Source organism: Diadema setosum, chromosome 1 (genome assembly GCF_964275005.1).
Source record: "Diadema setosum chromosome 1, eeDiaSeto1, whole genome shotgun sequence".
Taxonomy (NCBI): domain Eukaryota; kingdom Metazoa; phylum Echinodermata; class Echinoidea; order Diadematoida; family Diadematidae; genus Diadema; species Diadema setosum.
In genome coordinates this window covers 46,061,804-46,076,382 of record NC_092685.1, presented here as the reverse complement: position 1 = coordinate 46,076,382, position 14,579 = coordinate 46,061,804, and the positions used below count along the sequence as shown (strand labels likewise).

The window sequence follows — 14,579 nt, the reverse complement described above, 5'->3', positions numbered from 1 at the left end:
CGGTTAGAAAACAAAGGAGCTCTGACTCACACTCCCAGTGGAGTCTCGGAAAGGGGAACAAGAAACTACCCTGACAAAGGAAACAGGAGAGAAAGAGAGGGAAACTGGAAATGAAGTCCAAATGTACTGCAATCCACATTATGCTAATCACATTCCACACCTTGAACGACAAGATTCTACGAATCACGGAACAAGTGGCTCACAGCTATTTATGCGCTTTCATATCGCAGAATCAAATTTATGCAGGCTTGGCATAATGATGGAGTCCATCGGATGCGCAGTGGGGCAGAACAAAACAGAAAACTTACAATCGCCAGTAACATACAGGTGGAGGTGATGAACAATACACTCCCATTGACTAGATTTCAACCACTGCGTCACCGGTTTCGATGTCACAACAAAACACGGAGGCCACTTGTCCACCAGCCACTTAAAACTATCAAATTATCCCTTGGTCAAAGGGTCAGTTGGCACAATACCAATTTTTTTTTTTTTTTTTTTTTTTTAAGGTCACTGGTTGTTGTTTTTTTTCATCTATGACATGAAACATGGTAAAATGTGTCAACATAACAAGCTGCAGCCTTCAAAAACTACAGTTCCTTCTAAAAATAAAAAAAAAGGTTAAATCACATACTTCAATGCCCTGTGTCACTGAAATTATCTGTCTTTATGAAAAGACAGTTATCAACCACGGAATGACATTCATCATTAGGAGTAGAGGTTAACTTCACTTCAAGGTACGCTGCTTGTGTCAATTTCACCATGCTAATAATCCTTATGAAAACACAAGTATATAAAGATGCACATTTATAAACATAATGACAGATTTACTATTGAGCACTTTAAAACAGATTATACATTAACCTTGAATCCATACAATATTAACAGACACAGAAACATGGCTGCCTGGATATAAAATTACCCAACAAAATGATAAAAAGTTTTATGCAACTACACCACCTACATCTAAATACCATTTGACAATCATAACATTGCAGATCTGAGTTGTTTTTACATATGGTGAACAAGTGGCCATACTAGCAGTTTGATGAGAAACAAGTTAATCACCTCAATTAGTCCATTGAAATTCATTCTAATTGATTTTTAGTCAAGTGCGCCTATACAGCCTTCAGCATAATCACATATTTTTCTTTATAAAGAATGTTCATCTTTAACCTTTCTAAAGTTTTAACAATAGTCTCTCCAATCTATCTTTCATTATGTGTGTGTGTATGTGTGAGTGTGTGTGTGTGTGTGTGTGTGTGTGTGTGTGTGTGGGTGTGTGTGTGTGTGTGTGTGTTGTGTCGGCCTGCCTCTCCGCAGCTCCATGTGCACCAGGCCAAAAGCTCTGTAAAGCTCTATGCAACTGACCTCAGCCAAACTCCTCAAAAGAGCAAGCTCTTGAATTGTAATTGCTCTGGAAAGCAAATATTGACAAGGGAATACTGGCACACACAGAACACACATCAGACCAGTTGCTCATGCACTATGCACACTCAAATTTGGTAGGCAACTTTGCAGCAATTTGGTGGTGGTACATATATGTCCATGCAACAAACACCAAGATAGAAAAAGATAGTACAGTCATTTTTTTTTCCTGCATGTAAATGTTCCCCTGCCTGGTTAACTCAAGGAGGTACTAGGCGAGCTAACTATAGGTCAATTGGGGGGGGGGGGAGGGGGTGGTCACTAGTGCACCTGGAAGAAAGTGGACAACATGGTGACTGAGACACTGCCAGCCTCATTAATCAAAGATGAGGCTATGAGGTACCTGGGATGCCATCTGTGAAACACTAGGAGGCTTTGAGAATTGCACCTGCCTTCAGAGACAGACAGCTATGGATGATGGCAACAGAGAGGACATCCTGCCCAACATTGGTGGCAGCAAACTGATGTAGACCTCCTCACTGCTAGCCTACATTTCAGACTGCCAGTTGGGACTTTTGGTGCTTTTTTTTTCTGAGTGACACTGGAAGTTTAATTCATTTGAATCATTCATCAACTTCTTGAGAAACTGTAGGTCAGATCTACACCCAAATGCATTGAGTGGAATAGAATATTCATGAGGACTGTAAAATGAGGAGGATAATTATTGGGAAAAAAAACAACAAGTGGTGGAGCAGGAAGGAAGAGAAATTTCCCCACAAAGCCCTTCATCTTCAAAACAAGAACCTCTAGCATTAGATTAGCTTTGTTAAAGTGCCTCACTTTCATCATGTTAAATTTCTTTCATTATCATAATTATTATTATCATTTGCTTCTGCTGGACACAATTTGGGCATCAGCTTTGTGTTCTGAGGTCTTCAGAGAATGACATACAAATAAATTGTTACATTGTACATGTGAAATCCTCATACAAGAAGTTTGATCATGAAAGGCTGCATCTAAGGCTAATTTTTGTCAATCAAATGAAAAAAAAAAAAAAAAAACAGACATGAGCTTAGAAAGCATGTTTGCTTAATGTGTCAGCACAGATCAACAAGATGTCATCTCAACCACACTATGGACCACATGGTTGCAAGAAGAGAGGGGAAAAAATCAATAAGAAAGTTTCAAAAGGAATGTAAATAGCGTCGTTATAGCCATTAATTATTCAAGAACTAGCATTCGGTTAGATTACAATGTACACAAGTCACACTATAGGTATCCATTGTCCAATTGTCAAATCGATTCCAAACAGTTTACCGTAATAGTTTTGAACGTTGACGGAGAGCACATTTTTCCACACTTGTGTGGTTCCAAATCCAATCCAAAAAAAAAAAAATCTTTAAAATTTGATCTGAAGTATCATCTTCTCTGTTGGGGCGACACCTCAAGAATGCAGTTAATAATCCCTTTCAGTTTCATCAACTAGGAATGTCAACAAAGCTCTGTTAAAACTGTTAAAGATGCAGACTTTATGTAGACTTTGAGACATGAGCAGGAAATCAAATTCAGTTCTCCAAACTTTATAGAGATGAGAATTAATACCAGGAGTACAACATTCAACACTTATCTATGCAATGAGCAGACTTGTATTTGAAATCAACTTGTAATCATATATTTTCAATATGACCAGTGTCTTTAATAGATGCTAAATAGATGGCTCAACATCAGTGGATTAGCAGTGGCCCCATGGCCCAAGGTCCCTAAAAATTTGTTGGGCCACCAAACTTCTAAAAAGGTTATCTTTTCATGGCCTGATTGGGCAATTGGATCCAAAATACATTGTAGCTGTTCATGTGTCCTTTTGGTTCCGGCCACCAATATTTCACATGTTAAAATTTTGGTAGCCCAAATGAGCCATTAGAAAAAAAAAAGCTAGTCTTGAGCCCTCTATGCCAATGTTTCCACTAACTTTTAGATATTGAAATACGATTTGAGGTAAAAATATGCAATACCATTGTTACTCATATCCTGCTGCCTCAAAACATTTTTTTTTGGGGGGAGGAGGCATGTTTACAAAGAACCTGCCACAAGTGTATCGGCACATACCATGCAAACAGATCCTAGCACAGTAGTGAAAAAGGGAAACCTGCCACTTGTAAGGCACAATTACTGAAGTCCATATACTCCAAAAGTGATTGGCATGGATATGTATACATTTGTTCATTTGTTTATCGGGGGGGGGGTGGTTCATTGTAAAAAAAAAAAACAAACAAACAAAACCAGTGGTATCTTTGTACAACATGAAACTTAAATGTTTGGTTCAAAGCCATTTTGGGGGAAACAACCTGCTCACATGAAGAAGACCACAGTGACATACAGCTTGCAGGAAAGAATTGATTTACACAGTACACATTGTATGTTTATGCTTTTTCCTGGTAGTACAGTTGTTGATGCTCTACTGGGGCTAGAAACCTTCAATTTTCAGAAAGATCTTGACCCAGCGATATCATGTTCGCTATAGAAGAACAAGATAACACTGCATAAAGAAACAAATTACGCACATATTATCTAAACATTGCTGGCTGGACAAAGGAGCTCCGCAAAATAAACCAGAGCTGCAGGAAATAAGCAGGGAAAAATTTATTAACTAGTGGTGAAGAATGACATAAAGTGTCAGAGTCAAAGTGTATTTTTAGTGTCAAGTCAAGGCAGTGTGACAGGCAAAATATGAGGCCAGACAAAAACCACCAAGGCTCTTTTGCTTCACTCAAGCCACCTCTCAGGGAGCCAGTCCAAAGCCCAAGGCTGCTAATTTCAAAAGATTGTCATGCCCCACTGCCACTAGCCCTCAGGGCACAAGGGACCCCCCCCCCCCCTTCATGAATGAAATGTAGATTCGTGACCCTCGCATGTAACATCATATCACAGTTGCACTGCCGCGAAACGCACTGCCGTGAATCTCACTTCTCCGTGCAAGCAATCAAGAAAATTAATTTTGCCGGGGAAGAAATGGTGGCTTCTCTGTTGTGACTGCAAGACTTTGATACAGTTCTTCTTCTTGCAGGCACTTTCAGCTCTGAGGTGTTCATATACAACACAAAACATGGACACTCTACAAATTCACTATATGCATCATCCTCACACAGAATTTGTGACAAAATTGTATTAAGAACATATCAAGTGCACACAAGATAAGACAGAACACACTGAGCATCAATTATCTCCTCATTTCAATTTTTGTATCATTGCTGTTTGGTTATCGCTATAATATATTAATAATCTTCCCTTTGCAGAGGATCAGAGATTCAGAGCATATCAAATGGAAATTTCTACTGCTCTCAAAGACACCATGGCTACTGGTAACTTAGGCCTTACCTCTACTCCACAAAAGAATCATCATGTCTCTTTGCTTTGCCTTCCCAACAATCGCTCTACCTTTCTCCAAGGACCACGTCTGGCTGAACTACTTTACTTTTAAAAGCCATCCTACATCTACTGCTTTTTTTTTTTCCTTTTTCATCCGGCACCGTGCAGCCTCTTTGCTCACTTAATCGACACAATGACTTCATTGATTTCCAATGTCTCTTTTATTGCGACCATCAAAGACGATGCAGTGCGGGAGAGATGCCGGTGAGCGGGGGAAAATCACAGAGAAAATTGAGCTTTCTTATTTCTTGGATGCTGATTGCAATACTGTCCTTCAATAAATACACATATATTGCTATGTGATTCTGGTGTGTGCAAAGCATACCAGTAGGCATCTTTCCTACATAAAATTTTTTCCCCATTCTATTCCAAAGACCTCTTCAGTTTGATTCATCAGCAAAGGAAATAATGTTCACTCACAATTCCGTCTGGATATCTGTAACAATCACACATGCCGTGATAATTCTCAAGAAATTAAGGTGAAATCATTGATCTTCATATCCCTTTCTCAGTGCCATGAAATGCTCTCTAAAATTTGCTATACATTGTAATGTACAACGTACAAGTAAACTTTTGATCGTGGATATTGTGCTTATTGGTGGAAAAGGAATCTCAAGATATCATGAATGCTCATATTGCAAACACAGTTACAAAACGGACATTCTCAAAATCCTGTCCTGTGTGCAATGCTGAAAATAGGCTATAATTACAATATAGAATTTTTTCAATTTGACTTTCTCTCACAGATGTGACAAAGGGGTCTAGTTTTCCAGACTAACTGCCAATCGTCTGAGTAATGCAGTGTTTCACACCGACACCTATATTCTATTCTGGCTGTCTTGACTCTTTTTTTATCCCCTTCTGTTCTGCCCTTTCAAGCTTTTCTCTGTCAAGACTCTCTGTTCTCCTGACACTCTATACAAAGGAGCTCTGTGGTTTCCACGCTTACAACCCAAGTCAAGGGAGACTACTGTCTGGAAGTGCTAATCACTGGTACTGCTGATGATTTGAAAGGCTGCTCGATCAACCACCGCCTGTATCGGATTTTTCCCCCTCTCGCCACTCTCCACCAAAATTTATATGAAACTGAGGCAATCCTTACGGAATTTGGCGTGAGGGAATGTCTACTAGTACTGAAAATGGGGCCTTTTTGGTTGTCAGTGGCACAAGGCACTAGGGAGAACTTTTCTCACTTTAATATCTGCATGGTTGTTACACACGAACAGCACTAACGAGGCACTGATTCATCCCTGCCTAGAAACTCTTCATACAAGAGCTCATAAACATATTGTGTGCATACATTTCCTTGCTGGTTGGGAGACCACTATATGCGCAGGAACATGCATCGCTGCAAATCACGATTAACACAAGGCTAAATGCACCTGCCTGAATGAAACTCTTCAGAGCGGCAACACTGTACCCCATTCACATGCAAATAGTCCCTACTTCCACAAATAAAACGGAACAGGAAGACTGAATGAGAGCACACAGGATTTGGCTTAGCCATTGAATAATGCTAAGACGTTTTTTTTTTTAGACGGGCTTTCCTTCATATGCTGGAGCTACCTAGTACCTGGTGGCTTGACTGCTATACAAAAATATAGGACTGTAGTTTTCACCGGTCTCGCTGACTAGTTGACTACACCATAAAGGTTAGTTAAAGACAACCCACGTACAGAGCAAACACATATTTTGCTGGTTTTTGGATGTCTCTTTCTTACGTGATCTTTCCACAATCTTCAGATACTCGATAAACTTATCTGAAGTGAAAATAATAATGAGAATAATAAATCTCGGTAATCAAACCTCCTCATACGTTTGCTTCATACAAGCGAGGTTTAGAACCAAGACTAGCGTGCATTTAGAAAAGGAAAGATACAAGCACAGACACACACACATGCACACACAAAGGACAGTTTATTATTGTTTGGTGACAAAACAAACATTGCGAGTCTATGTATTGTATCTTTAACTGTAGGTGGGTATTATTATCCCATGTTCGGTAGATAGAAAGGCAGTGACTCTGGAATATGATTTTAGAAGCCAAGTGCTGCGACTGTCGAAGAAAACTATAAACACATCTGTTGGATGATAAAAGAACAAAACTAGTAGTATTTGGAAGTCAATAGCAGAATTTTATATCAATACTTGCCTCTTCATACAGTCTGATGTTTAATTAAGTTGTATAGTCTTTTATCTGAGTTAATAATGCACTGAAACACTTCCCTCCTCATTCAGACATACACCTACAATACATGCTTCATCTTTGCATTGATGCTTTTGCAGCTCTACACATTAAAAAAAAAAAAATCAGAAAATCAAACACATTTTCATCTCTACAGAATAGTGACTACCAGTTCATACAGCAATTCTTAATGAAAGTTTGCCACCACAAGATGGCAAATGTTTATCTTTAATTTGGCATAGATAAAGGGGAGCAAAAACCGATGTTGTATATGACCACAGGGTAAAGACAGCAGCCCAAGGTATTTAAACCAAGTTTATTATCACAACTGATTGCGCAGCCTGGCCAATGCTTGCTTTCTTTTTCGCCATTTATTGATCTCCCTACACGGTATCTTCGTATTCAGCCAACATACAGTCTATCTTCCTACAGCTAATCAAGATGTGCAGGCATCGATCAACAGTGCTAGTATCAAGGCACAATGAAAATCATTCACCTCTCGTTACAGCAGGATTTAACGCTAATGGGCAGCCATACGGTTACCCAAAACAATCACTGGGAATTATTTTAGGTCAAAGACAGTGGAAAAACTCTAGAATGGGTTTTCTTTCTTTCTCTTTCTCTCTCTCTCTCTCTTTCTCAGTGTAACAAAAAATAATAAATATTTTTTTTTAATGACTGAAGAAATGCATGAAATCAGGTATGACTCACTGAGAAGGGAACTGCCTGTGTTTGAGCATGGTAGCTCTAAGGTGTGAATTTGTGTATGTATGGAGATTAAAAAGAAAAAAGAAAAAAGGAAGGACTACTGGGCATGATAGAATGAAAACTGCTCTCCAATGAAATGAACAAATTATTGGCAGTTCATAAAAAAGAGGGCTTTCTTCCATCCGAACTTTACTCACAATCTCATTCCATGAGCATTTTTGTGGGGTTTTTTTTCCCCCATTTCTTTTTCTAGATCAGAAGTTCAGAACAGCAACTCTCTGAGTGAGCTGCCATTTGCCAAAGCTAAGCATACCATCTTGGCCACTAATGAATGCACTGTAGTTTGCAGAGGGCAAATAAAACCCTCTTGATCACTCAGAAAGAAATTCTGACATGCTTTTTCACACACAAAGTGTTTGAGAGTTTGGGGTTAAAGGTCAACTCCAAACTATGCCCATCTTTTCTTACGCTCTTTCGGAGTTGAATGTTTGCACATGCTGAAATGCACTGAGTGAGGTGCACGGACTGCAAAAAAATGTTTTGTCAACATTTCAAGCGAATGAAGCCCAGAAATTTAACTTGTGACACAATGAGCTTTACTGCCTTGCTTCTGCGAAGGCTACGCTAAGAATTCCAGAGAATTGACGTAAACAGGCAAGTAGAATGAGAGGAATTTGCAGAGTGAAAGAATGCTCAGAATACCTGTGAACAGAAGGTCAAATTCAATGGATCTTTCATTTCGATGAGTATGACCTTGGTAAATTGAAAAGCGAAGTGGACAGGAATAAGGCTGGGTGGTCAGTAGTCAAGGCTATGTAAATCGGCTCGATTGTGGGTGGTTTCTTTTAACCTTTATTTTTTTTAATATCTGGAAGAAATATCCCCCCCCCCCCCCCCATGGTCTTTATGCTGTACTGGAAGTAATTCATCACACATAATTACAAAGAAATGAAATCCTGATTTCTATTATTCATATATGGAAGATTGATTTGTTGCTCACAATATCCTTTTCCAAACCTTTTCAGGGATTTGCTGTAGAGCCGTATCTTACCGTGGGTCATTACTATCATGACAAAAGACTACGGCGACGTCATCAAGGCAGTCACATTGTCTCTTGGCTGCTTTCTTGTTACAAGAGCAATAAAGCAATGTCCGGAGAGCCAAACAAGCTTTCAGTGGTACAGTCCATTAATAGCATAACTAACTAACAGAAATCAAGTATTTTCCAGCTTGCCCAAAGTTTCTTCTCTATAGAGGCCTTTTGGTAGTGTGTACATACATGTACTGTATTGTGTTGTAATGAAATTTAGTTTTTACCTTTAGATCTTCAGTAGAATTACCATCTTTGATTCCAGGCTTTTTCTTCTGTCTGCGCCCTGTGAGATCAAAAGAAAATCAAAGAAACATTTTAAACCTTGTAACATGAATATAAAGTATTTCTCACTCACGATCACATCCTAGTAAAATTCATACAGTTTTACAAACTCAATCCAAATCCTACAACACTGAAGTAAAAAGGTTGATTTTTTAAAATATATTTTTGTTCACCAAATGCTGCAAATACATGAAATCTGTGTGCGACATTGTACAACATACTCCAACCAGGGCTTCTACTGGCAAGCAATATTCCCTGCACTAGACCCCGTTCACCATCATCCTTGGAGGCAGAGACTCAACATGTTCAGGGAGAGCGCACTTTTCATTCACTGTCGTTGACAGGCTTGTTTGCTGTAACTGAAACCCTTCTCGTTTGCATACAACTGTTTATGGGTTGACTCTTCAGGTCACTAAGACTTCCCCTTCTGTTATTGCTAAAAAACCAAATCTGGACAAGGGAAGCTGTAAGAAAGAGTGCAGAAAGAGGTGAACACGGGACCCAAATTTGTAAGCAGTGGGCATTCCTGCTCCAGTTCCCAATTCTTCAGGGGCACTCAACTTTTAAGAGCGGGTCTCTGAGGATTTGTGATAGGTGGAGTAAACAAGTTCCTTTTAAGTCACTGACAACTTCATTTGAACACATATCTTGAAGAGAAGAATCTAGCTTACATATTCATTCACATGAGTTTGAAACAACATTTTGACTATCACTCCAAGAAATGATCCTCCTTTTGTACAAGTACTGAATTTTGTGTACAAGTGTTGAAACAAAAATCAATTGATAGCACTTTAGAGAAGCACTAGAGAGTACCCTAGGCTAAGAGTAAAACAATAAATTAAAAATAATGGCTCCAAGTATCACAATGAGAAAGACATCCAAATCATATCCTTAGTCAATACTGCATTCTAAATGACTGCAACAATATTATCCACTCATGGCTTACAAGTTTGATGTAAAACATGAATACTGCGAACATACAGTGTATAACGATCCATCATCTTTACAAGGATATCTCAGGAACAGTTACAATGTATGGGCAACATTCTGTAAATCATGATGCAATGCAATTGTTCAATGCATAATGCAAAGAAAGAAAAAAATCAGACAGAATCCATTACAAAAATGCTGGAATAAAGACTACTGCAAAAAAAAAAAAAAAAGAGCTATAAAAGACAAAATTATTATCATCAGAGTATCCATGTCTTCAGCAAAGAGACGAAAAGATAATAAACCAAATGATCCAATATGCACAGTTCAGAGTACAGTCCTGTAAAACGGTGTCCTTCACACCTTATTCAATATGACAACATAGGCCTACTCCTTTCTATGTACATGGCTGCGATTAAACTCAGTATTCACTCTGAACATTTGGAAAGGTAGAGAGCAGAGTTCATCTCCAGATGGGGTTTTTGTTGCCTACCACAAAGCAAAGGCAGAAATGGCTCATCGGTAACTTGAGTGCCTTGTGGCAGGGCAGATTTCAAGTTTGAAATAAAAAAAAATAAAAAAAATCTAAAATGGATGTAGGCCATCAAGAACATTTGGACCAAAAAAGAATGCTTAAATGCTGGTCAGCATGAATACAAAGAATCCTTTTCTCAATTTTAGTTCAGAGCCATGGCAACTTAGTACATCGCGAGAAGCAAAGACATTTGGTGTTCCATGAAATGCACCTATCCCCAGAGAGAAAGATACTCAAAGGTAACAAATCCTGAAAAATCAAACTGAACATAAACTCTCAAATCGAGTGAGGTGATTACTCGCGTGGTGGCAAATACATACAGACGCTGTGGAATCTGGCCGGTTCAGGCAGTAACACTTCCATCCCAAAGACTGGCAGTAATCCTGACACCGTTCTACAAATACACAAGGACCAGTCTTTCAAACAGATGAAGCTAGACTCCACACTGCACTTCTTCACTCTAACCTCCAAACCAAAACTGCTAGATTTCAGTCAAATCCACTTGTTTATGTATACGCAGACATAAGGCATTACTTTTTCTTTGGGGGGGGGGGGGGGGGACAGCAACTTTGCAAAGTCAATGCCAATAAGTCCCTCCCATACACTCACTATTTAAGTACACAAATTCCTCTAACACTCACTCACTCACTCACTCATAGGTTAAACAAGTCTGGCTGGGGGATCAGGAAGGACCGCCCATCTACCAGTCAACTACCCCTCCCCTCCCCCCCCCCCCCCCATTCTCCCCACCCACTCACATTCCCTCAACCTTATCACAGAGACCTGCAGTAATAAAAGTCATGGTCCATCAGTTCTTTGGTTTTCAGCTATATGTCGCGTTCATGCCATTGCCATTGAATGCCAATGCCAGCAAACCAATACCACAATCCCTTGCCTTTTGCATCACTTCCAAAACGTTTAGTTCCATGGCATTAGGCCTACCCATTCATCAATAGAAAAAAAAAAATGTACAATTCCTTTCAGAGAAATACAGTATTGGTATTCTAAACTGTGGCATACAAATGATAATAGTTCTTCATCTGGTTAAAATTTGAACCAAAACTGAGCCCCCTTTGAGTGTCAGGTGCATGTGATATGATTTCTTGCTTGCATCCAGTTGTGCCTTGAACATCAGAGAAACTTTTGAAGCTGATAGTGACGTCACTATTTCATTGATGTTGAGTCATGTTCATAGATCATTCCATGTTTGTACTGCATATCAGTCCAAAGTCGCATATTTGTCACTCATAGAAAATGAATTTTGGCTTGAAGTACACTTTTGGATTGATGTTATGACTACCGGGTGGCCTTATCACACATTTACCTGGCATGACATACTAACACCAGCTAGGTCTGTCTGTGTAGCACAAAGGCAAACAACAGTCAATTATTCTATGCTTGTTGACTGCAAAGAAAATTATTGAATTAGAAATCTGTATTGTACCATACAATACTCAACACATAACACATTGTATTTGGCCCTATAATCATTGTATTACCTGGAGTGGAATTAAGGCACAAAGTCATAATGATGACAGTATGTATAAATACAATAATAATTCAAATTTCTACTGCATTTTGATGAGTTGATTGGTTTGACATAAGCCTTCATTTTATCATGCTTCTCGTTTCTGTGTGTACATACGTGTATACTAAGTATCTACTCACTCCCCTTGCTTTCCCTACCGTGTGAAACACAAATAAAATAAACTATTTGATAACTCACTGGTGTACAACTCAACTGAATGTGTCACTCAACTCTCTTGCAGTGTAACAGTTTATATTTTGAAGTCAAGATTCGACATACTTCAGTAGTGTCATTGAGGAAGATGATCCAGTCAAGATAACTTCATGGCTTAGGCCTACAATGTATATGAACACCTCTCTACAAACCAAATACTAGTACACTGGTCAAATGCAGAGTGTGTTATTTGCTTCCTCCAAAACATTTTAGAGGTATTGTAAATCAGAGGGCTGAAGGACTTTAGCATGTCTAACCAATCGTAAAGTAGTTGCAAACACTTAAAGACTACAGAACACAAACAGAGAAGTTGTAAAAATTTGCAAATTAACATACAAAGATTTGGACTAGTTTTGGTCTCTAAGTGTCCTAAAAAATGTAGGCCTCCATCTTGCGTGGTACCAGAATTTTCTAACATGATATCAAATTAACAAAAACTTTTTGCTCAAAGTTGGACAGTTTTTAGCAATTTGCTGAGCCTTTAAAAAATCACACAGATGCAGGTCAGGCATGGCAAAGGTCAAAATCAATGACCCCTATGATTTTGCATCATATAAAATCAGATTTTGAAAGGGACCAGAATCTCCTCAATGCCAAAGTTTCCACATCTTCACTGAACAGCCCCTCTGGGGATTAGGATGAGCAGCTACAATCAAGCTTATGTGAGGCTGATTCTGTCAAAGGTCACAAAGCATTTCCATTCAAACAGACACCATGCTGCCCCAGAAGAACACCCCCCCCCCATCCCCCTGTTGAAAAGGTAACTGCACTTCCACAAACTTGGCATCAAGATTCTAATACTTGTATCCTATGCTTGAAATACCTAATCCTTCCATATTTCTGAATTCTTTGTAGTATACATACTTGCCAGAAATCTTTGGTCTCCTCTAAATCCCTCCTAGGGGTGTTACAGACTACAAAACTTTACAGTTTATCTTGATCTGATCAGAATTTCTGAAACCCATTTCTAGTCACGTGTATAGAGTCATGATCCACTCTCAGTCTCTTCACTGATAGCTACAGTGAACTGCCAATGACATTCCGCACAACAGTTTTGTCACATCTGTCATGAACTGTCAATCAAACACTCACTATCCACACAGTGTACGCATACTTGCAATAGAATACAATATTACATGTGTATAACATCTATACAGTATGTGCACAATACTACTGTGGAAGTAAATGCAAGGTAAAGCTATGCTCCACCTCCTCAATCATGTTGTAGAGACCAAATCACCCTGAATCATGTCAAACTTGAATGGATAACACTCCCGGATTACAACAGTTAAACAAAATGTGATATGAGAATTGCCTGTTCTGGACAAGTAAAATTCAAGCTTGCTTTTCAGACTATATTCTAAACACGTGAATAAAAACAGTTCTTTCACTTAGTCTGAAATCCTCTCTTGTAGACCTAATAGTATCGGGTGAACTTTATGAGACTAGAACATTTCCGGCTGCATGTGCTACAGTATGGCACCCCTCACAAACCTCTGTGAAAAATTTGTGAGTTGTTAGATGATTTCACTGACCACAAGAAGGTCTTGTCTTTTCAAACTGCATTCATTTCTTTGTTATCTACATCTTGTGGATGCCATACATTGTATTATAGCTTCTCTACCAGTGGAATTTCACATCAGCATCAATTACACAGAGCTTATAAACCTTGGTCACCATGCCTCTGTGCTTAGGAAGTGGAATTCAAAGCAGAGAAACTTGCAATCAAATCAAAGCATCCATCTAAAAACTAGAATGCCTCTAAAGAATCCTATACAGTCTATTTTGTAATACATTTGTATAGTACTCCCAATAAAATCTGTAGACAAGGATAGGTGATACTGTTTGTCATCGACGTATCTTCAGATCCAACCTTTCTCTAAAATACATGGCTCTCCTGGTCACCTTTTGCTCCCAATATATCATGCTTGCTTGACAATGATACCACACAAATAAACACTCCTGATCAACACCTGCTGCGGTGGTCTCCATACAATAAAGACATTTTATAGGAATAAAAAAGATAAACGCATGGATTTCATGCAACCACAACTGTATACAATTGGCCATTTGAGTTTACAGACCCCTTGGCAGATGATAGTAAATCATAACACAAGTGTACAGAGTAGTAGGCCTATAAATTGGGGATTTTGCCATCTTCACATTAAAGAAAAAGAGACGTGGGTAATTATAGCAACAATTAAAACTTCTAAGAATGGTTTTGATGTCAGAAAAGTTAATGTGCAAGTCAATGATCAAGTTCACCAATAGTGACAAACAAACTATTCTGCAAGTCTCTTTTTCTATGTAT

General features: G+C 38.8%; 1 protein-coding gene across 1 annotated transcript in view; it reads right to left on the bottom strand.

Annotated features, from left to right (window-relative positions):
* LOC140236459 (apoptosis-stimulating of p53 protein 1-like) overlaps positions 1-14,579 on the bottom strand; it is a 54,934-nt gene that overhangs the window by 21,928 nt on the left and 18,427 nt on the right. The window contains exon 4 of the mRNA XM_072316387.1: positions 9,005-9,063. Within this exon, the coding sequence (XP_072172488.1) occupies positions 9,005-9,063 (59 nt within the window). The remainder of the gene's footprint in view (positions 1-9,004; positions 9,064-14,579) is intronic.